Here is a 24,858-nt window from a genome sequence, read left to right as displayed (position 1 = left end):
GATAAGTGGATCCACCTTCATGCCCTTGGCTGCTGGATGGTTGTGCTTATTGTCCTCTTGTGTGGCTGCGTGTTCCGGGGGTTACTGATGTTACTCCAGTCCCTAGACTAGTGTTATTACACTTTGTCTGAACTCAGAGTTTTTCCTGTTGGCTGAGTGCTGGAATGGTTATCTGTTAATAATCAAGTTTTGTTAGTATGTCCACAGTTGGCTTTTGCAGAGAATACTGGCGGGCTGATGTCACTACAGGGATATACATATGTATATGTGTGTGTGTATGTATATATATACACTGTGTTGTCAGCTTTGCTCCATCTACTGATAGAGGTGCATAACCCACTGGTTTTGGATGCACCTGCCTTATTAAAGAAATGGAAATTATCAGGTAAGTAGTAATTTCTCCTTACTGTTGGTACCCTCTATGTCTTGAAGAAAGACTTAGGTACATACAATGGGATGATTACAAAGTAAAAGTGTATTTCCTAGCGTGTAGCCAGATGGACTCAGGACCAATGGGTATTGTGCTCTTTTGCTAGCAGTTGGGAGACTGAGTCACATTTCAAAGCTGATGTCACTCTAGATATACCCCTGCAGTAACATCAGCTCTTCAGTATCTGTCTCCTAGCAGATGCGAACACTATCTCACACACTAGAATAGTGTTAAGAATTACAGAAGAAACAAAATTTACCTTAAGGAAGATCCAGCCCCGCTCTCCTGCGGTGATACGTAAGGGTCCCTCCCCCAGTCGAATTCCTGAGGTTAATCTCCGATATCTCTGAGGTGTGCCTTGGTCCAGTAGCCAGTTCCTGGTGTGGACTTAGCACCCCAGTGTGGCTGAAAGGCAGCGGATGCAAAAACAAGCGCTGTGGTGAAGGTAATTCCCTCTCTTCCCTTGCAGCTGGAGACAATCCAACACACAAACGGTAAGCGCCGAGACCAGGTAAGAAAAATATCTTTAAATTCAGGTCTCCGGTCTCCAGAGCTCGGATTGCTATTCCGAATCTGTCCCTGGCGAGGTTAGAAGGGAGCACCAATCGGGTTGAGCAGCCTTGTTTGGGCCAGACCCCGATCTGGTGCAAAGGTCCACACATGTGGAGACCCTAGGGGGTGCCATCTTATGCGCGGGGGTAGTTTGTGCCATCTTCCCTTCTCAACCAGCAGTACGCACGGGGCAGGCCAGACGGCTAATGCGCCTAACTTGCGCACATCCAATACAGACGCGCACAACTGAGCAGGCCCGGGCACATATCTAAGCGCACAGCCGCGTTTACAACTGCACGCGCACAAACACATATAGAGACAATGGCACCCAGAAAGCACTCCCTTTGCACAGCCAGCCACATAAGAACCATGCAGCCTGAATTGGAGTCCTGCCTGTGTCAACATTGCGAAGAAGCCCAGGGGGAACCAAAGCCTGGCCCCTTACTGTCGGGAGATGGTTCCGGAACTACTGACGATAGCTCCCCGGACTTATGCATCTCCGAGATGGCTTCCCCACAGGAGGGCACCTTGGGGGCCCTACTCCAGACTCCCCCATGGGGTTAACATGGACCCATGGACCTTCTCCTGGTTGGAATTTTTCCAAGGGCTGCAAGCCTTCGTTCAGGCACAATCAGCCCCAGCTGCGCCCCAGGCTCAACCCCTGCTGGAAGCACAAGATCCGGCCCAGCTCTGATACTTGAGACATGCCTCGCCTAACCAAGAACTTCCCTAACAGGGACCCAGACACCTCAGATGAAGAGCGACTCCCTGGAAGAAGGAGAAATCCCTCCAGGAATGGAACCATACCGAACCATGCTTCGTTCCTTCCACAAGGACGAATTACCAGCCCTTGTTTCCCAGACTCTGAAGACACTGGGTATTCCTGGCACGGACCCTATGGCGGAACCAAAGAAGAACCCCACCTTGGTGTCCCTTCGTAAGGCCTCATGCTACTTTCCAATGATGGAAGCCATCCAGGAACTGATTGACCTGGAATGGGATGCCCCAGAGGCCAGCTTCAAAGGGGATCGGGCCTTGGAAGCCCTATACCCTCTAGAACCAGCGACCAAGGAACGCCTGCGTTTCCCGAAAGTGGACGCTATGGTCTGAGCTGTCTCAAAGCGAACAACAATTCCCATTGAGGGAGGGGCTGCATTGAAGGACACTCAGGACAGACGATTGGAGTCCATCCTTAAGCAGGCCTTCGCAACAGCAATGACACTGCAGATTGCTTCCTGCTGCGCATTGGTGGGCACGTTCCTGCTTGCTCCTCTCGAGAGAGAGAGAGCGGCAAATAACTCTAAAGTATACCAGTGAGACAATGGAACCTGCAGCAGCCTTCCTCACGGACGCAAGCTCAGACCTGGTGCGCACCTCAGCCAGGGGCGTTGCCTTGGTAGTGGCAGCCAGAAGACAACTATGGCTACGGAATTGGTCTGTGGACACGGACATCTAAAGTGAATCTCACAAGAATGCCTTTTAAAGGATCTCTCTTGTTTGGAAGCGAATTGGAGAAGTTAGCCAGCAAATGGGGCAAATCCCCAGTGCCTCGACTACCAGAAGATAGGAGTAAAAGATCTGTGTCCCTCCCCCAGAAGAACCAAGGGCAGAGGATCGCAGCGCTTTAGACCCTACAGGAACTCACAGTTCCAGGCACCTTGTCCCTCCGGAAGGTCCCAGCCCTTTCGGAACAGACAGACCAAGAGAGGAGCAGGCTCCAGCCATGCTCCACAATGAGAATTGGCCAACCCATCTACAGGAAAAAGATATAGGGGGTCGACTTGCCCTCTTCTACCAAAGATGGGTCGAGATAACGTCTGACAAATGGGTTCTAAACATCATTCGAGAAGGTTACTTTCTGGAGTTCCGCAGCATCCCTCGAGACAAATTTGTCACCCTGCCATTCCCATTCCAAGAGACTGGCAGTAGAAACACTCTATCAAGACTACTCAGTCTGAAGGCAATAACTCCAGTTCCCACGCCCCAACAAAATACGGGGTGCTATTCCATCTATTATTGTTCCCAAGAAGGAAGGATCTTTCCGGCCCATCTTGGATCTCAAGAACGTCAACAGTCATCTGCGGGTTCTACACTTCCGCATGGAAACTCTTCGCTCCTTAATAATGGCAGTACAACCAGGAGAGTTTCTAACCTCCCTGGACCTTTCCGAAGCCTACCTTCACATCCCAGACCATCAGGATCACCAGAGCTTCCTGCGCTTTGCGATACAGGATCACCATTACCAGTTCTGAGCACTACCCTTTGGCCTAGAAACCGCCCCCAGAACCTTCACCAAAATCATGGTGGTCGTGGTGGCAACACTGAGGAAGGAAGGGATCTTGATACACCCTTACCTGGACGATTGGCTAATCAGGGCAAAGTCTTCGGAAGAGAGCTGGCAGGTGACCAGAGTCAAGAGCCTACTGCAGGAACTCGGTTGGGTCGTGAACACGGGCAAGAGCAGTCTGCAGCCCTCTCAAGCGCTAGAGTACCTGGGGCCTGTTTCGACACCAAACAGAATAAAGTCTTCCTCCCTCCCCCGAGGAGAAGGAAACTGATGGAACAATTACGACGATTCCACAGCACCGAATCACTACTACTCACCCTCACTGACACCATACTACGAGGATTTGACAAGGGCATATCCTTCCTCCTGATCCTACTGGACATCTCCGTTGCATTTGACACAGCCATAAGATTCTAATCCACAGACTCAGTGAAATAGGCATCAGCGGCACCATTCTCCAATGGTTTCTATCATTCCTCACAAACAGATCTTTTAAAGTAGCCCAAGGAAATACAACATCAGAAATAATTCCCCTCCCACAGGGTGTCCCACAAGGCTCATCCCTATCCCCCACCCTCTTCAACGTCTATATGCTTCCACTATGCAAATACTTAGACAAAACAGGGCTCACCTACTTTCTGTACGCCGATGACCTACAGATCCTGCTCCCCATCAGAGACAACATCGGCAATACCTTAAAACAATGGGAAACACACCGGACAGACACAACCTCCATCCTCTCAAAAATGGCACTGACGCTCAACCAGAACAAGACAGAAATCCTCCACCTCTCCAGAAAAATCATAACACCCATCCCCGACCCCACAGCTCAATCCAACTACAACATGCTCTCATCAGTTAGAGACCTCGGAATTACCCTGGACCAGGAATTAAACTTCAAAATTCACATCAAGACTCTGATAAAAGGATTCTACAAACTCCAAATCCTGAAGAAACTCCAACCTCTACTTCATCCCCCAGACTACCGGACAGTACTGCAGTCCCTCCTGTTCGCCAAGATCGACTATTGCAACGCCCTCCTAACCGGCCTCCCAGCGTCCACCCTCAAGCCCCTCCAGCTTCTACAAAATGCCGCTGTGCGGTCACTAACAAATAAGAAAAAATCAGACCACATCACGCCCGCACTCAAACAACTCCACTGGCTGCCCATCCCTTTCAGATCCCAATACAAAGCAATCCATAATGACAAAGCCAGCTGGCTACAAGGACAGTTGATCCCCCACCAGAAATCTCCGCTCATCCAACACGTGCCTACTCCCCATTCCCCCCCCCCCCCCCCACCAAAGAAACACATAGTCTCCACTAGAGAACGTGCTGCATCCGTAGCAGGCCCTCACCTCTGGAACAACCTTCCACCTGCTCTCAGGACTGACCCCCTCCACACCTACTTTCCAAAAGAACCTCAAAACCTGACTCTTCCGGAAAGCATTCTCTCCAGATAAATAATCCTGCCAGGTGTATCTGGAGATAGACCCTCTCATGGCATGGGCAGAGATAAACCTACAAGGGATCTCGGCCTCCCACATCGCAGGAAAAGACGTCTCAGCAGACTTCCTCAGCAGAGAGAGAGCCTGGACCCGGGGGAATGGACGCTGTCGACCACAGCCTTCCAAACCTACTGGCCACCCATCTCAGTGCCCAAGTCCCCAGGTTCTTCAGCCTCAGACGAGAGCCACAATCCCAAGAAATCGATGCTCTCGTCCAGACCTGGCCAGAGGAAGACTTACTGTATGCCTTCCCCCCCCCCCCCCCCCCCCCCCCCCCATGGCCACTACTGGGCAGGGATATCCGCAAGATAGAACATCACAGGGGACTAGTTCTACTAGTGGCCCCGGATTGGCCAAGACAACCATGGTACGCAGACATGCAAAAACTTCTTGCGGGGAACCCTCTGTACCTACCTCCACACAGGACCTTCTCCAGCAGGGCCCGATTCTCCACAGAGATCCATCACGATTCTCTCTTATGGTCTGGCCTTTGAGAGGACTCGCCAGAAGAAGCGCGGTTACTCAAAGGCCATGATTGACACCCTGCTCCGAGCATGCAAGTTCTCCACATACCTGTCATACATATGGATCTGGAGAGTATTTGAAGCCTGGTGTAAGGACTGCGGGATTCTCCCGCAGACAACCAAGATTCCCATGATTCTGGAGTTTCCTACAAGATTGTATGAAGAAGAAGGGCTTATCACTCAATTCCCTCAAGGTCCAAGTAGCCGCACTGGCCTGCTTCAGAGCAGACATGGACGGTATCCGGCTATCAACCCATCCGGACTTGTCCCGTTTCCTGAAAGGGGTTAAACAACTCCTATCACTCCTAAAGTGGCCGGTGCCTCTATGGAATCTCAATCTAGTATTAGACTTCCTAGCTGGGGCTTCCTTCAGACCAACACGCGGTCTGTCACTACACCTCTTAACATTGAAGACTGCATTCCTGGTGGCAATATGCTCAGCTCGTCGCATTTCTGAACTACAAGCTCTATCCTGTCGGGAACCGTTCCTCAGGTTCACACCTGGAACCATACAACTGCGCACTGTCCCCGCCTTCCTTCCGAAAGTGGTTTCAGAGTTTCACTTGAACCAAACCATCTCACTACCAGCTCTGGATGAATATAAGGACTCTGAAGACTCACGCCTTCTTCCCCACTTGAATGTCGGCAGACTCCTAGTGCGATACCAGAAAGATCGGAACCGGTGCGCAAAACGGAACCAGTGTTCGTTCTTCACAGCGGGAAGAAACAAGGAGAAGCAGCCTCGCGGGTGACCATAGCCCACTGGATCAAAGAAGTTATCAAGGCTGCTTACATAGAGGCAGGAAAGCCCTTACCTCTACAGGTTAAGGCTCATTCTACAAGAATCCAGGCAGTCTCTTGGGCAGAAACTAAGCTGCTTTCGGGCGGTGACATGGTCCTTCATACACACCTTCTCCAGGTTCTACTGCCTGGATGTTCAGGCCCGGGAAGATGCAGTATTAAGTGGGCCACGGGCAGCCTCCCGCCCTGTCCGGGAATAGCTTTTGTACATTCCTTTGGTCCTGGGTCCATCTGGCTACATGCTAGGAAATGGAGAAATTACTTACCTGATAATTTCATTTTCCTTAGTGTAGACAGATGGATTCAGCATCCTGCAAATCTCGAGACTAAGCAAATACGGATAAGCCGCGGCCTACCCCTAGTTCAAGACACCCACAGTTTGTCCAGTGTCTGCGTTAATTGGTTGAGTGCACTGGCGGTCTCCAGTTTGGAAATTAGTCTAACCAGTTCAAGTTTACTCGAGTTTAATCAAATTATTTAAGCAAAGATATATCCACAATGGTTTTTCGAAGAGAATACTGAAGAGCTGAGGTTACTGCCAGGGGTATATCTAGTGACATCAGCTTTGAAATCTGATGCAGTCTCCCATCTGCTAGCAAAAGAGCACAATACCCATTGGTCCTGAGTCCATCTAAATTATCAGGTAAATAAATTCTCCATTATGCATAAATTCAAAATGCACAGTTCTTGGTTTTGAGCATCTGGAGCAATGTAAATCTTTATGTAGATCTAATGCAATTTTCTGCATCTTGCAGCCGGTGGCCTTGATCTTTGATCCATTGCAGAGGTTGTGCTGCCTCAAAGTTCAATGAGCCCAGTAGCCTGTCTGCTGATGGCTAAACTGGGTTTCCTAGATGAATTGGCTAAATCCACTCCTTGTTGCTCACTCCCAGGATCAAGGGGTGGTTCCCCCAATCTAATAATAATTTATGACATTGTTTATTTATTAAGCTCTTATTTACCATCGTTCAGACTGGCCATCACAACGGTTTCCATATATAAAACAAATAATAAATTAAAGAGCAATTATTCCTAAAACAGTAAAATAAAAGCAAAAGCAAATACAATAAGCAATTAAAATGAAGAAAAATGTAATCCAATTAAAAACAAATCAAATATATATTAAAATACTTGTTTATACTAAAAAGTGCTCCCTCTCAGTTAAGAGTTAAGTGCCTAATGATATTTAGATAAATACTTAAAATGGTGTTAAAATAACATTAAGATAGCTCTCAGTCAATTTCTTCATATGCGGTTCTAAAGAGCCAGGTCTTTCTCTCTGTTTGGATTCTTAACTCTACAGGCATCTCATTCCAGTTTTGGGCCTGCCAGGGAGATATTTCTCTCTCTTATCTGACTAAGACGGGCTGATTTTACCGATGGTATTAACAATCCTGTTATTGGCTGATCTCAAGTTTCTTTGCGGTTTATGTAATCTAATTGCTGAGTTTAACCAATCATTTGAGTAACCAGTGGAGTTCTTACAATATAAGTGTGATGTGATCGCACTTTTTTGCCCCAGTTAAAATCCTAGCCGCAGCATTTTGTAAAATTTGTAGAGGGCTTATTGAGTCTGGTAGACCTAACAGCAGGGAATTACAGTAGTCAATACCCGAGAAAATTAAAAGCTGCAGTACTGTTATAAAATCCTCGTCTGTTAGTAGAGGCTTTAGCTGCCTTAATGTCATTTAATTTTCTATAGCCTCCTTTAAACTAGCAGATCAGGTCAGAGATCTTGGGATCATAATAGATACAGAACTTAATCTAAAAAAGCATATTACAACAAAAATTAATCGTTATGTTATCGTATGACATATCTGGGATGGGGTCCTGTCTTATTTTTCTTTCAAGTAGCATTATCTCAGTTTTATTAATATTTAGACATAATCTCAGGTGCGTAAGCAGTTGATTGATAATATTTAAGTACATGGTCGCCAATTTGTAAGCCTTTTCCAGAGTCTCATTAACTGGGATTAAAATCTGAATATCATCTGAGTAGATATAGTATATTAAGCCTAATCCAGCCAGTAGGTGGCACAAAGGTAACATATACATTAAACAGAGTGGCAGACAATGCTGAGCCCTGTGGGACACCTGTATCAAGAGTAATTTTCAGATTTTACATTGTTCTGATGGTTTGTAACAATCATTTTATTATATATTTTCTTAGTTTTCATCAATATTATATTTTATATAGTTTTTTATTTATAATTTATGTATGTGCATATATTTTATAGTCTTACTATCATTTTTATTTTAATACCTTCTATATGTTCTATTGGTTTCTATTTTTAACTTTTTATATGTATTTTTAATGTTTTCCTTTTTTCTTTTATTTTTTTTACCTTTTGCCCCTTTCTTCCCTCTTTTCCTCTCCTCTTCCTCTTCTCCCCGCCTTCTCTCTCCACTTTCTTAATATCCCTTTCCTACCCCTTCTTTTTTCTTTTCCTTCCCCTTTCTGCCCTTTTCTCTCCCTCTCCCCCTTGCCCCTTCTCTCCTACCACCTTCCCCTTTCTGCCCTTTTCCTTACCTCACTCAGCGTCTCCCTCTTCCCTGTCCACTTTGTCCTCCCCCTTTTCTTCCACCTTTCTCTCTCCATACTGTCTCTTCCCTTTCCCTTCCTCTGTTTTTGGTCCAGTTTTCCAAGATAGATACATACACTGTTCATTTTTATTCTTCAAATTTTTTTTTAGTTTTTAATTATGAATAGTGACAGTTTGGGTACATTTACAGCTAATGCAGTATTAGGAATATGTCAGTCAATGGCATTTTTTTAAATATATATTTTATTTAACAGATATGTGTACACAAAAACAAAAAACAGCAAACACAAAGGTGAGTTTACAGACAAAAGTCAAATACAACCATCCACAGGTCCCTTTTAGATAGTACATGATCCTTCAAGTGCCCCTATATAATAAGCTTACCATATTTTATTTATACATAGTCCTAGTGTCTCCCCCAAACTTGGTCGTATTTATCCATCTTTTCCCGTAAAGAATAAGTAATCCTCTCTATAAGGGCAATGTCAGGTAGTTGTGATTTAATACACTGTATTAAAACACTGCAGGAAATCACAGTGAGACTCAAAGTTGAAGGGGATTAATATTTAGAGGCTGATTAGGAAAAAGATAAATTGCTTAACAAATTTCTGTTCGGTGTTCACTGTGGAATGGCCTGGACAGGACCACAAAAAACAAACATAAATAAGAAAGGAAGTGAGGTAAACCTCAATCAATTTTCAGAACAGTGTATTTGTGAACAGCTAACTAAACCTAAAGTAGATAATGCAAAGGGAACAGATATCCTGGCAGCTGTACTGGCTGATCAATGCTTCTTTAGAGTCTGGAGTAGTTCTGAAGACTGGAAAAGGGCAGATGTTTCATATTCATAAAAGTGGAAGTAATGAGGAAGTTTGGAACTACAGCCCAGTTAGTCTGACCTCTGTAATCTGCAAATTAATGAAATTGCTGCTAAAATAGAGGATAGTGAAATATTTGGAAACCAATGGATTGTAAGATCAGAGGCAGCATGGTCCTACTAGAGGTAAATCTTGTCAGATTAATCTGATCAATTTCTTTGGGTGACCAGAGAGTTGAATCAAGGGAGAGAGCACTAGACGTAGTGTACTTGGATTTCAACAAGGCCTTTGACACAGTTCCAAACAGAAACCTTATAAATAAATTCTGCACCCTTGGTATGTATCCTAGAGTGCCAGACTTGATTAGAAATTGACTGACTGGGATGTGACAAAGGGTAGTGGTAAATAGTTTTCTCTGAGGAGGGGGATTATTAGCAGTGTGCCTCAGGAATCTGTCCTTGAACCAGTTCTTTTCATAAGCGACAATGAAAGAGTTGTCAGGAAAAGGGTATTAGGTGAGAAAATCTCTCTCTTGTGTAAATTAGTAGGAGGGCCCTCTGGCAGGGAGTGCATGATGAGGTGTCACTTAACTGAAACTCCATCTGGATGAAGCTAGAAGGCCTCAGCAGAGTGTAAAACCTAAACATCCTCACCTTTACAAAGCTCCCTTAGACTGATCTTCAACCGTCCTAAAATGGCTAGGCTAAATATCGCTGAGGCATCGAACCACAGCTCTCCAACAGGTCGATCCAGTATCGTCCGCTCGAGGATTGCCCGTCTGTAACGTGCTCGTAGCGCACAATTCGGGCGCGCAAGGCAATTCGGCGATACAGTCTCCAGTTTCACGCGTCCGTATCGCTTCTGAAAACAGACGCATAACCCTTTCCGCACCCGGCATGTAAATGAACGAAAAAGCTGTATAATGAAGGAATTAGCTATTCCCCTGCGATACTGTAACGGGCGCTGATATTATCTCCTCCGTAACCCGCTGTTCTGCCGCGGCCTTAACCTGCTAGTTTACCGCCTCCCCCTAGTAGGAGTTAGTGTAGTGTAGGGTAAAAACATTGCTTACCCGCCCTGGTCCCGTCCGGTCTCCTGCAGCCCCGTCCGGACCGGACGGGGCTGCAGGAGACCGGACGGGACCAGGGCAAAAAAAAAAACAAACGAAAAAGTAGCAAGGCTCGGGCTTGCTATGGTAAGTTTAAAAAGTGTAAAAAACAAAAAACCTGTGTGTTATATAAAAAAAATAAAACAATTTTAAATACCTGTCGGAGGGCCGTGGGTCCCAGTGGGCGGCGGGCAGCCATCAGCGGCATCCGGTAGTCCCTTCTCCCTTCCTCCCTCCCCTGCCTGGATGAGCGCCAAAATCACACGGGCGGGTCGGCAGCGGGGGGGGGGGGAGGCGGCAGCAGGATCCGGGAGCGGCGGGTAGGCGGGAGGGGGGTCCGGGGGGGCAGCGGCAGCGGGGTCCGGGGGTGGCAGCGAGATCCGGGGAGCCAGCAGCGGCAGCATGTTCGATCGGGTAGGCAGCTAGGTGGCAAAGTAAAGATGGCCGCCTGCACGGGAAAATCGTGCAATTGGCCGCTGAAGACGTGACGTCACGACGTTTGGCGTCACGGGGTGTGACGTCACGTCTTCAGCGGCCAATTGCACGATTTTCCCGTGCAGGCGGCCATCTTTACTTTGCCACCTAGCTGCCTACCCGATCGAACATGCTGCCGCTGCCGCCCCCCCCCCCCGCTGCTGACCCGCCCGTGCGATTTTGGCGCTCATCCAGGCAGGGGAGGGAGGGAGGAAGGGAGAAGGGACTACCGGATGCCGCTGATGGCTGCCCGCCGCCCACCGGGACCCACGGCCCTCCGACAGGTATTTAAAATTGTTTTATTTTTTTATATAACACACAGGTTTTTTGTTTTTTACACTTTTTAAACTTTTTTACACTTCCTGGTGCCTGTCATTTCAAATGTCATTTGAAATGACAGGTACCAGCGCACCCAGGTTACTGTATAGGCGCTGTTACAGCGCCTATACAGTAAAATGGGTTGCGCGGGCATAACCCTTCCCTAACGCTTCACAGCCGCGGCATGCATTTGCATGCGATTAGAGGAGAGTATCGGGGAGTTAGTGAAGAGAACTGTGCATGCGGGGAGGAAGGGTGCGCCTGATACTACCTCACTGTTTTTACCGCGGCCTTACTGGATTGACCTGCAAGTGGGCGATACTGAGGGGGATGGATGGCTCCTTAATCGTGCGTTCTGTACAGGGACAGTGACATCTGGTGGCCAAAGCGGGGGGGGGGGGGGGGGGGGGGGGGGGGGGGGTTTGCCTCACTACCAAAACCTCTGGGAGCAAGAACAGGCAAAAAGGTGAAAAATGGGGAGCTGCAAGGGAATACCTGCCCGCAACTCCTTTCCTGTCCTAAGAATACCCCGTGGGGTACTCTGGAGCCACCCTCCAGGAACTGATTTATTAGGGCCATAGGAACCTTGAGCTCAGATTCAGAGCCCTGCTCAACAGAAAAATAAACAAGCACTGTTGCCGAGCCTTTTTTTTTTAATCGGCTGCGCTGACCTTTAAAATTAGTTTTTTAGTATCCCTCCACCCCCCCCCCCCCCAATGCCCCAGGGCGCAGGGAGGCTCATGCGGCGCGACAGGCAGATAGGCAGGGCCGTGGTGAGGCTCACATCACTATGGCCCGAAGAAAAAGATTGCATTTAAATGTGCTGATGCTTCTCCTCCTTCCTGCCTGTGCGGCCCCAGACGTAAACGTGGCCGGAGCCGCGTGGGCAGGAAGGAGAAGCATCAGCGCGTGCAGAAGAGAAGCAGTGCTTGCGCTTACGGGCCGCCGCAAATCCCAAGTCGCAGCAGCCCGAGAAGAGGAAGAGGTCCGGTAGCAGGGCTGCCGCGGCCCGAGATTAGGGCCGCTGCAGAGCACATCCTGCAACGACCCGTGAAGAGGAGGCCCAGAGGTGAGAGAGAGGCTGTGTGTGTGTGTGTGTGTGTATGAGATGAGTTGAGAGATTGTGTGTGAGCAAGACAGCATGTGGGAGTGTGAAAGACAGCCTGTGTGTGTGTGAGAGTCAGACAGCATGTGCCAGTGAAAGACTGTGTGTATGAATGGTTGTATGAGAGAGAGCATGTGACAGTGAGAGCCTGAGTGTATGTCAGAATGAGAACCTGACTGTGTGTTTGAGGGAAGAAGATGGAGAGAAAAGAAACAGAAAAAAAGACTATAAAAGGAATTGGCAAAAAAAAATAAGAAAGGGAAGGTGGAAAAAAAAAAGCCTGTGACCAACCAATTAGAAAACTAAGATCAGACAGCAAAGGTAAAAAAAAATAAATTACTTTTTAGTGATTGGCACATGTAATTTTTGGGAATGTGCAAGAATAGCAATTTCTCTATGCGTATCTCACAATGTATGAGATCAGCATGGAGAAAGTGGAAGCCCACGGGGTCTGCACAGAGGAGACAGCAGAATGGGCTTGTGGCAGTAGCAGCAATCTGCACCTCCCCAATAGCCATCTGGCAGCAGTGACTGTGGCAGCAGAGGAATGAGAGAGGTTCCTGGCAAAAGAAAGAGAGGGGGGTCTGCCTTTAGTGGGTGCATGTGTATGAATGGGACTCTGCCTGGGGGTGTATGTGTGTGAATGGATGGGTGCCTGCCTGGGGGTCTATGTGTGTGAGAATGAATTGGTGCTTGCCTGGAAGATGGAGCGGGAGTGGTGTGAGAATGACTGGGAGCCTGTCTGGGTTTGTGTGTATTTGAGGGAGCCAGTGAGTGTGAGAGCATGAGTGTGTGTGAGAAAATCCAGGTGAGTAAGAGTTTGGGGGGGGGGGGGGGGGGTTGGAGGGGGAGAGAGTGTTTTAATTGAAGATTTAGCCAATGAAATTTAGCAACAAAAAAGTCACTAAGCAGGTAAGGTAAAGAATTATTTATTTTTGCTTTATTAATAAATACAGTACATATATTAAAGTTAAACTTTATTAATTAGAGCTACAAATATAACAAAATTATGGATTTTTCTAGAAGTGACACATCACCTGCGTTATGCTCTTTTTTTTTTTTTTTTTTAATAGGAATTTTGACACACTGAGCTCAAAAGGTTGGTCATCATTGCCCTAGGAGCTGAGCTTTATTTATCCAGAGGAAGTAGCCCTAGGCCTGTTGTTCCTGGAGTGAATATCTGCTCCACTAGGCTGAAGACTACAACCAGACAGCTGGGAGTCTAGGAATCCTATTGTAATAGTCCAGCATGTGCCACTATAGACAGAGAATACTGGCAAGTAACTAGCCTGCAGCACCCTTAATACAATGTTGATGTCACTGAAAAGTGTGGGCCTCTGTTTCCATTTGCAGCAGGGCGGTATGAGTCTGGTCTGATCTTAACCAGTTGATAAAGAAATGGAAATCGCTTCTAAAAAGTTGTTCCCTTCTTGGTAGCTCGGAACAAGGGGTTTTGTGCTTGGAAAGCTGCCTCTGGGGGCTCTTCTGAGACCCTGGGCAGAAACTAAGGATTGGGCCCAGCCAGTGCTGATGCACTGAAGGTCTGCCTCAGGGTCATCACTCAGCTTCAGCAAGGAGACCGCGTTCTGTTCTGGACAATTGCCCTGTTTGCACCCTCATTAAAACTGATCTGGCTACTCCCCCCCCCCCCCCCCCCCAGTTACACTGCTCTGCCCTTTCCTCCGATCCTCGTTTTTCCCCTCCTCTATGCTTCCCATTTCCTTCTTTATCAGCCAGCCTAGCCTCTCCCACCTCCAGCGTGCCAGCAGCAGCTAACTTGAACACGTGGTTGTTACCTCCCAGCTCCGTCCCTTTAGGAGAGCCAATCAGCTGCTAGAGGCGGAGTCTCCTCGCCGAGCCAGCCGCTGCCTCTCCCGAGCAGACGAGTAGCACGGCCCCCACAGCTATGACCCCCGCCATCTGCCGCTGGTGACGTCCTCGCTTTCCCATTGGTCCGCTGGTGTTTAGCTGGCCTTGAAGGCGGCCCCTCCCCCCGTCTGCTCCGCCTGGAGGGTCAAGGGAGGTTGTAGCATGCGCTGGCGGCGTGGAGGGAGTGCGCGCTTGGCACGTTGCGCCCCTGCCTTTACCGCGAGCTCGGAGCCGCCTTCCTTCACCTCTTAATCTGCTGTCGCTGCTGAATTCCTGTTCCCTCGTCTCGGCCCTTGAGCCTGAAGCTACTGCCTGGGAAGGGGAGGCATAAAACGCCACGAGAGGTAAGAGATTGGGGAAGAAGTCGTGGTTTTCTTTTTGCCTGACTGAAGTTTAACTATCGGGGAGATGAGTAACCGTGAAAAGAGGGCATAGGTTCGGTCGAGTGTGCAGGGGAGAGAAATTTGGGAAGGGCTTTTGGTAGAGGTGTTTTGGGGATGTCCAGCCCGTGTGGTGGGTGTTTTATTGTTGCTTTTCTCCTTCCTACTATTGCTCTCTCTTTCTTCCTATCTTTCACCCCCCTTTTCCGCTCTCAAACTTTGGTTTAAAAAACTGTAGTTGGATGAGATGCCATGTTACAGTATCAGCATTCACAATGAGCGCTTCAAAGTCAAAACCATTCCCGATTGGATTAAGTGTAATGCCAGAATGTCCTTTTGTGTACAATGTGGTGAAGGAGGGGTTTACATATTATATTTCTGTAATATGTATATCTACCTGTGGACATACTGTTAAATAGTGTTTTAACATTAGAAATAAAGCTACTGAAAATAAAACTTGTTAGCCTAGTTGGGCTTCTGGTGTTTGGGCTGCTTCTGGATTTGGGACTTCCTTTTCCCTGAATTACTTAAACTAGTGTTTCTCAACTCTTTCCTGGAAACACCTCCTAGCTAATCAGGCTTTCGGGAATGCATGCGAAGCTTGCATACACTTGCTTCCCAATGCATGCAAATTCTCATGCATGTTCATCTTAAGGATATCCTGAACACCAGACTGAATGTGCCTTGAGGTGAGGACTGGGAAATGCTGACTTTATGATAATTTTGGGCTACAAATGCTCTCTTAAAATCCAGCAATACTGTTTAGATGCAGCATCAGGTAAGTAGGGTGTGTGCCATCTACTGCTCCGCCATGGGTAACTGTCTGTCTTTCTATGGCTGAGGAGTGGAGAGGGGAGTAGCTAACACCAGCTCCCCCCCTCCCCCCCCCCATACTCTGCAGCCCTGGGATCTGACCTGGGGAATAAGGTGCCACACTATAATCCTTTAACGTCACACATGGGCAGTAGAGGGAGAAGGTGGTGTACTGAGCTGTGTGTGGTAACAAGGGTCACTCCCTAATGACAGTTGGGGGGAAAAACTGTCTTGGTAGTATGCAATTTTTTGCCCTCTTTCTTGATGGGTAGGAATAGACTTTCTGTAACCTCTCAGTCCCACAGGAGGGGGAGAGCTTTGGTTCTTCCTCTTTCACGTTCAAGTTTGTGTAACTACATGTGTTCAGAAGCGTCAATGTTTTTGTAAGGGCCAGGTTACTGCTGCTGCTCTGGATTGGCTGTGGCAAAGGCAGGGCTAGCTTCAGCTTCTCCACTTTTTTTTTCCAGTGTGCTTTTGAGGAGATAAGGCTTCTATGTGTGGGTCAACCCACTGACTTGATAAGCTCACTCACTTCTGGATGGAATGTCTTGGGTTTTTCTTTGTGTAGTAAGGCTGTATAAACTTCTCCCGTTCACTAAATCTAAGAAATGTAGAAGGTATCAACTTTCTGGCTAAGCACCCCGGGTTACTGATTTACTGAGCTGGATCCTGGTAACAATCAGGGCTTAATGGGGCCAATGTAACAAGATGTACATCCAAAATGGGTGTGCTTTTTTTTTTTTCCTGTGCGCACAGCCACGTCTCCTGGGTGCCCAATGCAACATTTAAATGAGCTGCCACATTTAAAAAGGATGTGTCAAGAATTATGCGTTCCTAGCACTCAGTTGCATCAGGTGCCCAGGGGATGTGGCTGTGCACTCAGAACTGCAAAGGCATGGAAAAATTCACTCTTCAAACCCACCTATAGAAGACATGACCCTCAGTCCTAGGAGCCTGCAGCTGCCACCAAGCCCAGGATGTGAATGCAGGGTGCTCTAATGCTCATTTGGCAGATCTGTCACTTTGAGTTTTAGTTTGTGGGTGATGTTATGTACAATGGGCTTGCTTTTAAATAGTTTCTCCTTCCCATGTGCCAATGGCAGAACTATGGAAACAAGGCTGTCCAATTGTGCATATCTCCTGGTATTTCTGTGTGTTGGTTTTGTATTTTTACACATTGGAAATCTCTCATGGCTGGAGTTAGTGTGTGTTGGGTGCTATTACCCCCTGCATCGGGGGTAATAGCTAATTAGCCTCACCTACATGGAATTTACACAAGTGCTGTCTTGCTACACAATTGTTCAGGTGTGTGTGTTCTGGATGCGCTAATCCCCTTATTGTATCAGGTGCTAGTCTAGCATGTCCAAAACATTCATCCAACCATGAGCAAACCTGGGTGCACCTTATTGCGTCAGCCCCAATATGTGAGGGAAAAGCCTGGAATGCAGTTCTACCACTCCTCTTCAGATTTGAGTGGAACACCTTTGCTACCTCTTTGGTCATTCCCCCCCCCCCCCCCCCCTCCTCCTCCTAGATAACCTGCAGGGAAGAAATGGGGGGAGGGGAGTGAGCCTGGAGCAGACAGCAGAGAATAGCCACTGATCCCTAATTCAGCCTCTACCCTCTTCTGTAAGAAAGAAGGGCTGATACTGAAGCAAATGCTGCAGAGCAAATTCATTCACAAGGATTGAATTAGCACAAGTTTGGAACTAGAGTAATAGTGCCAGTCATCAAGACTATATAAAATTGTTCTAAAGCGTATGGGGTTAGACCAAGACCTAAACAAGTATACCCTGGAGGAAAGGTGAGAAGGGAGATATGATAGACCTTCAAATATTTCAAAGGTTTCCATATACAGGTGAGCCTTTTTTCAACAGCCTAGAACAAGGGGTCATGGGATGAGGGTGAAAGGGGGGGTAGACTTAGGAGTGATATTAGGAAACCTTTCTTTACAGAGAGCGTGGTGGTCGTGTGGAACAGCCTCCCAGTGGAAATGGAGACAAAGTATCTGAATTCAAGAAAGCATGGGATAAATACTGGGGATCTTTAAGGAAGTAATGTGACTTATAAAGCTAAATTAACTGGATGAATCAACAGACTAGATGGGCCATATGGTCTTTCTACCGTCATGATTCTGTTTCTACTTGGCCTCGATAAATGCTGCAGTTAACACTTCAAACTTGTGTTAATGCAACCCATTTTTGTCTGTTACCTGGGACTTAATTTCTGGTGAAACAGCCCAGCATGGTGTTCTACCTCCTTTTTTTTTTTTTTTTTCCTCCCAGGACCCAGAGGTAGAATAGAGACAGCAGTATAAATCTCTTCTGCCCCCCCTTCCCCATTAAAATGGAGCAGAGCTGGTGGTATAAGTCATTTACGGCTCTCTGCAGAAACAGATCCTGCCTGGTGATGGCAGGATAACTTCTGTTCTGTCCTTCCCCCGAGAAAACAGAGCAGGGAGTGTTGGACCTGCTTACCCCAAGATGAGAGCAGCTACATGGCCTTGATTCTTGTGCAATTTCCGGACACAAAGGTGATGAGAGGATGGGAAAAGATACACGTATTAGGTGAATACCTGTTAACAGCACTGCTTCTGCTGCTATGGAGTATGTTATGTGTAGGGGAGAATTCACACCTGATCCCTATCTCTACTCCCACAGTTCCACTTCCTGTCTATCTACAAATTCAGCCCTGGTATAACTTAAACCAGGACAACAAAACTGGGCTCCTACAGTATCTTTGGTGATTCCTGAGACAGTGCTAACACAATTCTACCACTTTCTTTCCTTGGGTTCAGCACGTGTCACTTCTGTTTAACAAGTTCTTTAATTGAAGTGGCTCTGGGCCTAGGCCAATGGTACCCTGCATGAAAATTGAAACTGGCAGTCTGCCTGCTCAAACAGATTTGCATGATCCACTATCCACAGTTGCTTCTGGGGATCTAGACTTCTCTTCCAACCCCTTTCTCCTTCCTCTTCCTCCTCCCCCTCCCCCTCCCCCCCCCCAGCAATGAATTTGTGGTGCCTATAGGCAATGTTGATGCTCTCTCCTGCTAGGTCAGATAACCAACCTTCATTGGTTGGTTCTATATAGGAGGATGGGATTGGATTTAATTATACTGTGTATCCACAAATTCTGTCAATTTATTTAATGCTTTATCTTCCATACATCCAATAAAATATTAATAAAGAAAACCATGCAGTAAAAATTTATACTGCAAAATATTCTCTGGAGGCAGGTTTTTCTCTATTCCAGTAGGATCCTGGATGTACATATTCCTTTTCTTCCACAATCTGCCATCTTTGTTCTAGTTCCATCTTCATTTCCTGGATCTGCAAGACATTTTGCTGTAAACTTTTTTTTTTTTTTTTTTTAAGCTGCAGCTGTCCTTCAAAATCGGAGGTAAGCCAAAGCTCCATCTTTCTCACACTCTCTACTGTGGAACAGCTTTTAGGTTGTTGGGCCTCTCCAATGTGCAAGAACTTTAGATATTTGGATGCCTTCCATTGTCTTATTACCATACAGAGCCTGTACCTTGTCATTGACTTTGGATAACTACTTTTAAGCTAATCCACAAGGACATTTTTTTTCTTCATTTAGGGGTATTTGGGGGTGAAGGGTATGAGGAGTTGTAGGTGGTGTATGCTCATGAGCTATTAGCTCTTAAGGCTGTGATATACACCATGTTACAGTAAATATCAGAACAAATATGTGAATTTTGTTTCCTATTTCAAAAAAATATATTTAAGCAATACATATAGGAACATAGCAAAACACAGTACCATATAAGAGAGAGGTACAAAAACTTTCTGGATTTATTGAATATTAAAACATACACTAAACATAATATGACACTGTCATGTTCTGGCATATTGGCTGCCTCTGATATACAGTCCATAAAGTACTGATATGCTGAATATGCCTATAAAGCAAGCAGGGGGTACAATCAATCATAAAACAGGAACAGAATAGCAAAAGTTATACAAAAAAAACAGGAGGCATACCTTAAACAAATGAGAATCTTATTCTTGAGTGAGTGATTTAAAAGTAGCCATTGACAAACAATTTAAAAAATCAACCAAATTAATACAGGGAAAATTCCATATAAAAATGGACAACTGTAACTGACCTCACTGGAACAAATGAGGCCAAGTTAGCCTGGTAGGGTGGCAACACCCGGAACCCACCCCAGGGGCACAGCTGTGCCACCAAGGTAAACAGTCCAGTAGTGGGAGGGGGACTATATATAAGGAATGTTAGGTTTAACTTTATGAAAAAATATTCATGTTATTTTCAAACACCTGTATTTTATAAATTACACTTATGTGGGGTGATAAAACATATCTCTATATACCATTATAAACACACAAATTACCTTATGTTCTTACTTCAAGGCTGGCTTACTGTGCAGGTAAAATCAATAAAAATGTTTCTAAGCCAATTCAGCTACCTTATGTCCTCTCAAACACTAAAAGGCAAAAAGGTAAAATCATTTTAGCTATAAAAAATACAAACACCCCAGCATCCATATAAACCTTTCAGAGACCCTGCCAATAAGAACTTAGGGATTTTTTTTTTAATTAAGGGCAAGAGTCCCAACTACATCTCTTGCTGTAGTAAACTATATTATCAAAGACAAATCAAAGTTTGTTTTTAAAGTCTTGCAACCATGTAAAACTGATGAACCAAAAAATAATGGGGAAACTGGACTTTCTCTCCTGAAAAAAAAAAAAAAATCAAGGTTTAATACTGCTGATGCAAGGGAGAAGAGAACTGTCAGGCTGATAATGCTTTTGTAAAACCCTGAAGGTCAGAATAGCACTGGGGCAATAGCTTTTGCTGGGGATGTTTGATTCCCAGACTGACTTGTTAGCAGGTGCTTTCCAAGGGAACTACAAATCCTAGAATACAAGATATGGAAGTGGAGATGGCTCTCGTCTCCTGCACTCTGTAAATCTGATTCAGTCCAGAACTCTGGGGGTGGATGGCTGACTGCATTTGAGGAGAATTTCTGGGACATATGTAAGTCCCTCAAAATCTGAGCTGCTTAACTGCTGGAGCACTCCTTTGGGGACCCAGAAAATCTTTGAGCATGAAACATTTGGAAGAAACCTGTTGGTGGCAGGAGCAAGTTAATGAGCTAGAAACTTTTTTTTTTTTTTTCCTCCTTTGTGCCAGAACGAAAAAGCGGACAGTCCATTTCCAGCGAAGTGGAAAGTGACTAACCTCTTGCCACGAAGGTCTGTGCGTGTTTGTAGAATTTAATAGGGCACTGACTTCTTTTTTTTTTTTTTTTTTTTAAACCCTCATTTTATGAGGGGCTTGGTTCTTGTATATACTCTGTTGTGGTAGTCCATATTTGTATGGTCATTCACCTCAGCTGGCTGTGCGATTGTCTGAGGGGATAGAATTGCAACACTGGTTACAGATCCTGTTTTCAGTATGTTCCCTAGCAACTTAAGGTGCTATAAGGACCCAGGCTGGGAGGATGCATTGCCGGGCTGACAGACTGCTGTCACATACAGTATCCCATCCAAGAATACTGTATGGCAGGAGAGAATGAATTAAAACATCCTTGAATGTTGTCCCCAATATACTTATGAGCATGACATCAGAACTACTAAAGTGCTAAAATTTCTCTTACCATGCAGTGGGCTTCAGGCATTTTCAAATAAAGCACTCGACTTGCCAGTTTGCTGAAATGTTATGCCTATCTAAATTTTGTAAGTGTTCCTCAAACGATCCCCATGTAGCAGAACAAATACTTTGCTTTTTCAAAAATTCACCACTCAACACAAAACACTTCATATGGATTCTTAACATGCCCATGTTTCAACCGGCTAACCCATCCTCAGTCAAATTATCTAAAACAAACATCACTAGAAAAGACAAACTAATAATTACCCTGCTTAAGTTCTAATACCTCCCACCTTTCCATATAACTCAACCAACCCATTCATGACGTGGCTGAAACACACATGCTGACACTATTTCATAAATAGAGATAATCAGTAGAAATCTCACCTTTTAAAGGCACAGAACCAATTCAGACTAAATATACATATACAAGCCGTTAAGCCCGTTAAAACGGGCTACATCCCTCTGTCTCTCACCTCCCCCTCTTTCTCTCTCCCCTCACTCTTCACCCCCCCCCTCCCTCACCCCCTCCTCCCCACCCTCCCTCTCCTATCACTCAGTCCCTCCCTCCCACTCAGTCTCACTCACTCCCTCCCCCCTCTCTCCCTCCCTCTCACTCACTCAGTCCCACTCACTCTCACTCAGTCCCCACTCCCTCCGTCCTCTCCCTCAGTCCCACTCCCTCCCTCAGTCCCTCCCCCTCACTCAATCCCTCCCTCCCACTCAGTCACTCCCTCCCCCCTCCCTCTCACTCAGTCCCACTCACTCTCCCTCAGTCCCCCTCCCTCCCTCAGTCCCCCCTCTCCCTCTCACTCAGTCCCACTCCCTCCCTCCCACTCAGGCACTCCCTCCCACTCTCTCTCTCCGTCCCTCCCTCTCTCTCTTCTCCCTCCCTCGCTACCGCTCGCTACCGCCGTCGCCGCCCGCTGCCGGTACCGCCGCCGCTCGCTACCGCCGCCGCCCGCTGCTGCCACTGGACGCCGCCATTTTTTTTCTTTCTGAAGCTGCCTCAGAGCGACGTGCTCGCCCGCACATGCGCGGTAGAGCTGGTCTCTACTGCGCATTTGCGGGCCGTCTGTCACAGGCCCATTTATAAGGTAGATAGCCACCTCCACAACCATTTTTCTCCACCCATTAGCCAGAGCTACATGTGCTTATTATCAAGTGCCATTGGGTAAACTAAAGACAGGGTGATATGACTTGACCTTAGGTTATACACAATGTGTGGCAGAGCCAGGGTTTACAGTTGAGGTACAGGGAAAGCAGATAACTTTATCAAGGTCACATGGTGATAACTGCAGGCTATGTCTATATAACTATGGTGCCAGAAGCAAAATTATTTTTGATAGAACAATAAGTCTTAAGGTTTAGCTAGTGAAACAATACTTGTTCTGTATTCCTAGTTTCTACACTGGTATGAACTTGGAGGCCTTTCTGGGATAATCTTGGTGGGGTTTTTTTTTTAACACATCACACAGGAAATTCCTCCTGTTTTCTGATGCTATTTGATTTTTGTGGTGGTCTGGGGTGTCTGTTCTGACTGTTCTTCTACATGTGGTATCTGGCTTGTGTAGCATGCACAGACCTTGAGACTGGAAATCATTGAAAACGATCCATAAAAGATTATTCATGAGTTAGTCTCCTTGAAGCAAGAACTTTTATTTCTGGAATGTCTTAAAGGAAATATAGCAGAAGCATCCAGAAATAGCTAGGGAGTTTAGCTGTTAAAACAATTTTGTTGCTGTGTTTATTGGACTTTGACAGTTAACGAGCAATATTAACTTTGCTGGCATTTATATTTCTCTCCTACCCCTGTCTTCCAGGTTTGGCAGAGATGCTCCTCCGACATTTGTCCCCTGTACTGAGCGTCCTGCAGATACCAACCAGGTATAAATCAATATGTGAAACTATAACTCACTTCTCCTTCTGCAGCACCAACTCTTATTGGGAATGGATCCTTATATAACAGATGTCTTAAATGTACTCTTTGGTGATGAGGAATGTGGGCTGAATTGGAGCAAGGCAACTCTAACCTGTACATGGTAACAGTTTTAAACAAAAAAACAAAACAAATCAAGAGTAGCCAAGCACAACTAATCAAGGGGAAGAATGAATAACTTTAACCTGCAGCTCCTTGTTTTACTCCTACTCTAGTTCCCTCCCTCACAATGTTCCCATGGAAGGGCCAAAACATTGGACTGTGGCTAACAAATTCATCACTTCATTATGCATGGGTTATCTTTGTGGACTGGTTTTAGCATGGTCTGGAACTGTAGTATATTCTCTCCAGCTGCACCCTGCCAGTACGCTGTACTTCTGCATTGTTTCCCTGGCATGACTTTGCTTTCAAGCCCATTTCCTAATATTATACAACAAACTAGAGCCTTACTTGTAACTATCTTTCTGAGCTTTGAAGACCTCACAGGTCCCTTCTGTGGCTGTCATAAAGCTGGTCTTGAAGTGGCAGAGGCTGCAACCCCTAGGGAGGGAGCCTGGCTTCTGTGTCACAAGCACACTTGCACTGGAGCTCCGGGAGCAATGGTTCCATGCTGCTATTGAGAACTATTGCTGCATTGGTCAGGGTACAGGTGCTTCAGATGGGTGCTGGAGCCAGCAATGCTATTTAGAGGGGTAAGAAGAGGCTGGTGAATGGGTGTGTAGGTGGGGACAAAAGGCCTGTATAAAACATCTTTAACTCACTTTTTTACCATACCACTGTACAGAATTGAATAAGACATCTTTCATAAATATAATCCAGTGATTCACTGGCAGCAGCACCTATGCTTGGTCATAAGACCTGGCAACTTGGCATACAACAATGCTTGCCCTAGCTAGAAAGTCAGGTTTTTTTTGTTTTTGTTTTTGTTTTTTTTTTTTTACAAGCAGCATTAACATTTCTATGTATGTGTATAGAAACAGACATCTGAAAACATTCAGCATCTATGTAGGAATGAATTCTTTTATTTTTTTAATTTTTTTTTTTTGAGCTGTTCCCCCCCCCCCCCCCCCCACTGCTGTCCCTGTAGTGCCACTTCCCATCGCTAAACTTAGTACTGATACTGATCAGCCTGACACTGGTATGCTGCTGCTTTGTTTATATGTAGTGGCTGCCGGGAGGGTCCTTATTGGCTGCCTGACTTACACTTTTACCCTCCTTCCCCTGTCCCCCACCTTGGGCTGTACTGAAGGTAGTAGCACAGGTGCAATAAAAGGAGTTTGAGAGGGGGTTGCCATTAAACACAACCTGCTTCTGTTGACTAGAAAATCAGAGTGCCATGGCAGAGCCAAATAGCATGGAGCTGTATGAATTAGCATGACTGCTCATGATCAAAATATAAGCTATTAGGGCAGGTTGATGCATCGTGCTTCCAATGCAGCTCTGTGCTGGCCTGCCCAGAATTTTGCAGGAGCAGAGGTGGGATATACTCCTGTTCCAGAGCCCTCACACCAATAAAAATAGAACAAGGACTATGCCCAGAGAGTCTACCCATTTGCTGTGGTACCTTTTTCACATCTAATTGGACTCCCATGCACACTTTGCAGATACCAGACTGCAATTCTGAAGTGTTCCTCCCCCCGCCCCCCCCCCCCCCCCCCCAAATTCCAGGACAGAGCACCTCAGCCCTTCAGTCACATAAAGGTTGAAGCATTTCTTCACCGGTGTGATGGCTAAAGATAAGGGAGGGTACCT

General features: G+C 46.2%; 1 protein-coding gene across 2 annotated transcripts in view; it reads left to right on the top strand.

Annotated features, from left to right (window-relative positions):
* The first annotated feature begins 14,131 nt into the window (after positions 1–14,131).
* LOC115087495 (sulfite oxidase-like) overlaps positions 14,132–24,858 on the top strand; it is a 36,033-nt gene continuing 25,306 nt past the window's right edge. The window contains exons 1-2 of one of the 2 annotated variants that reach the window (XM_029594761.1): positions 14,132–14,681; positions 22,991–23,054. In XM_029594761.1, coding sequence (XP_029450621.1) covers positions 23,002–23,054 — 53 coding nt within the window. In that variant the 5' untranslated portion in view covers positions 14,132–14,681; positions 22,991–23,001. Of the gene's footprint in view, positions 14,682–18,920; positions 18,933–22,990; positions 23,055–24,858 lie in introns of those variants that run through there. The other variant, XM_029594762.1, reaches the window with a different exon arrangement.

Source organism: Rhinatrema bivittatum, chromosome 3 (assembly GCF_901001135.1).
Source record: "Rhinatrema bivittatum chromosome 3, aRhiBiv1.1, whole genome shotgun sequence".
In the NCBI taxonomy this organism is placed as follows: domain Eukaryota; kingdom Metazoa; phylum Chordata; class Amphibia; order Gymnophiona; family Rhinatrematidae; genus Rhinatrema; species Rhinatrema bivittatum.
Note: the sequence above shows the minus strand (reverse complement) of the source record. Positions and strands in the feature narration are given on the sequence as shown.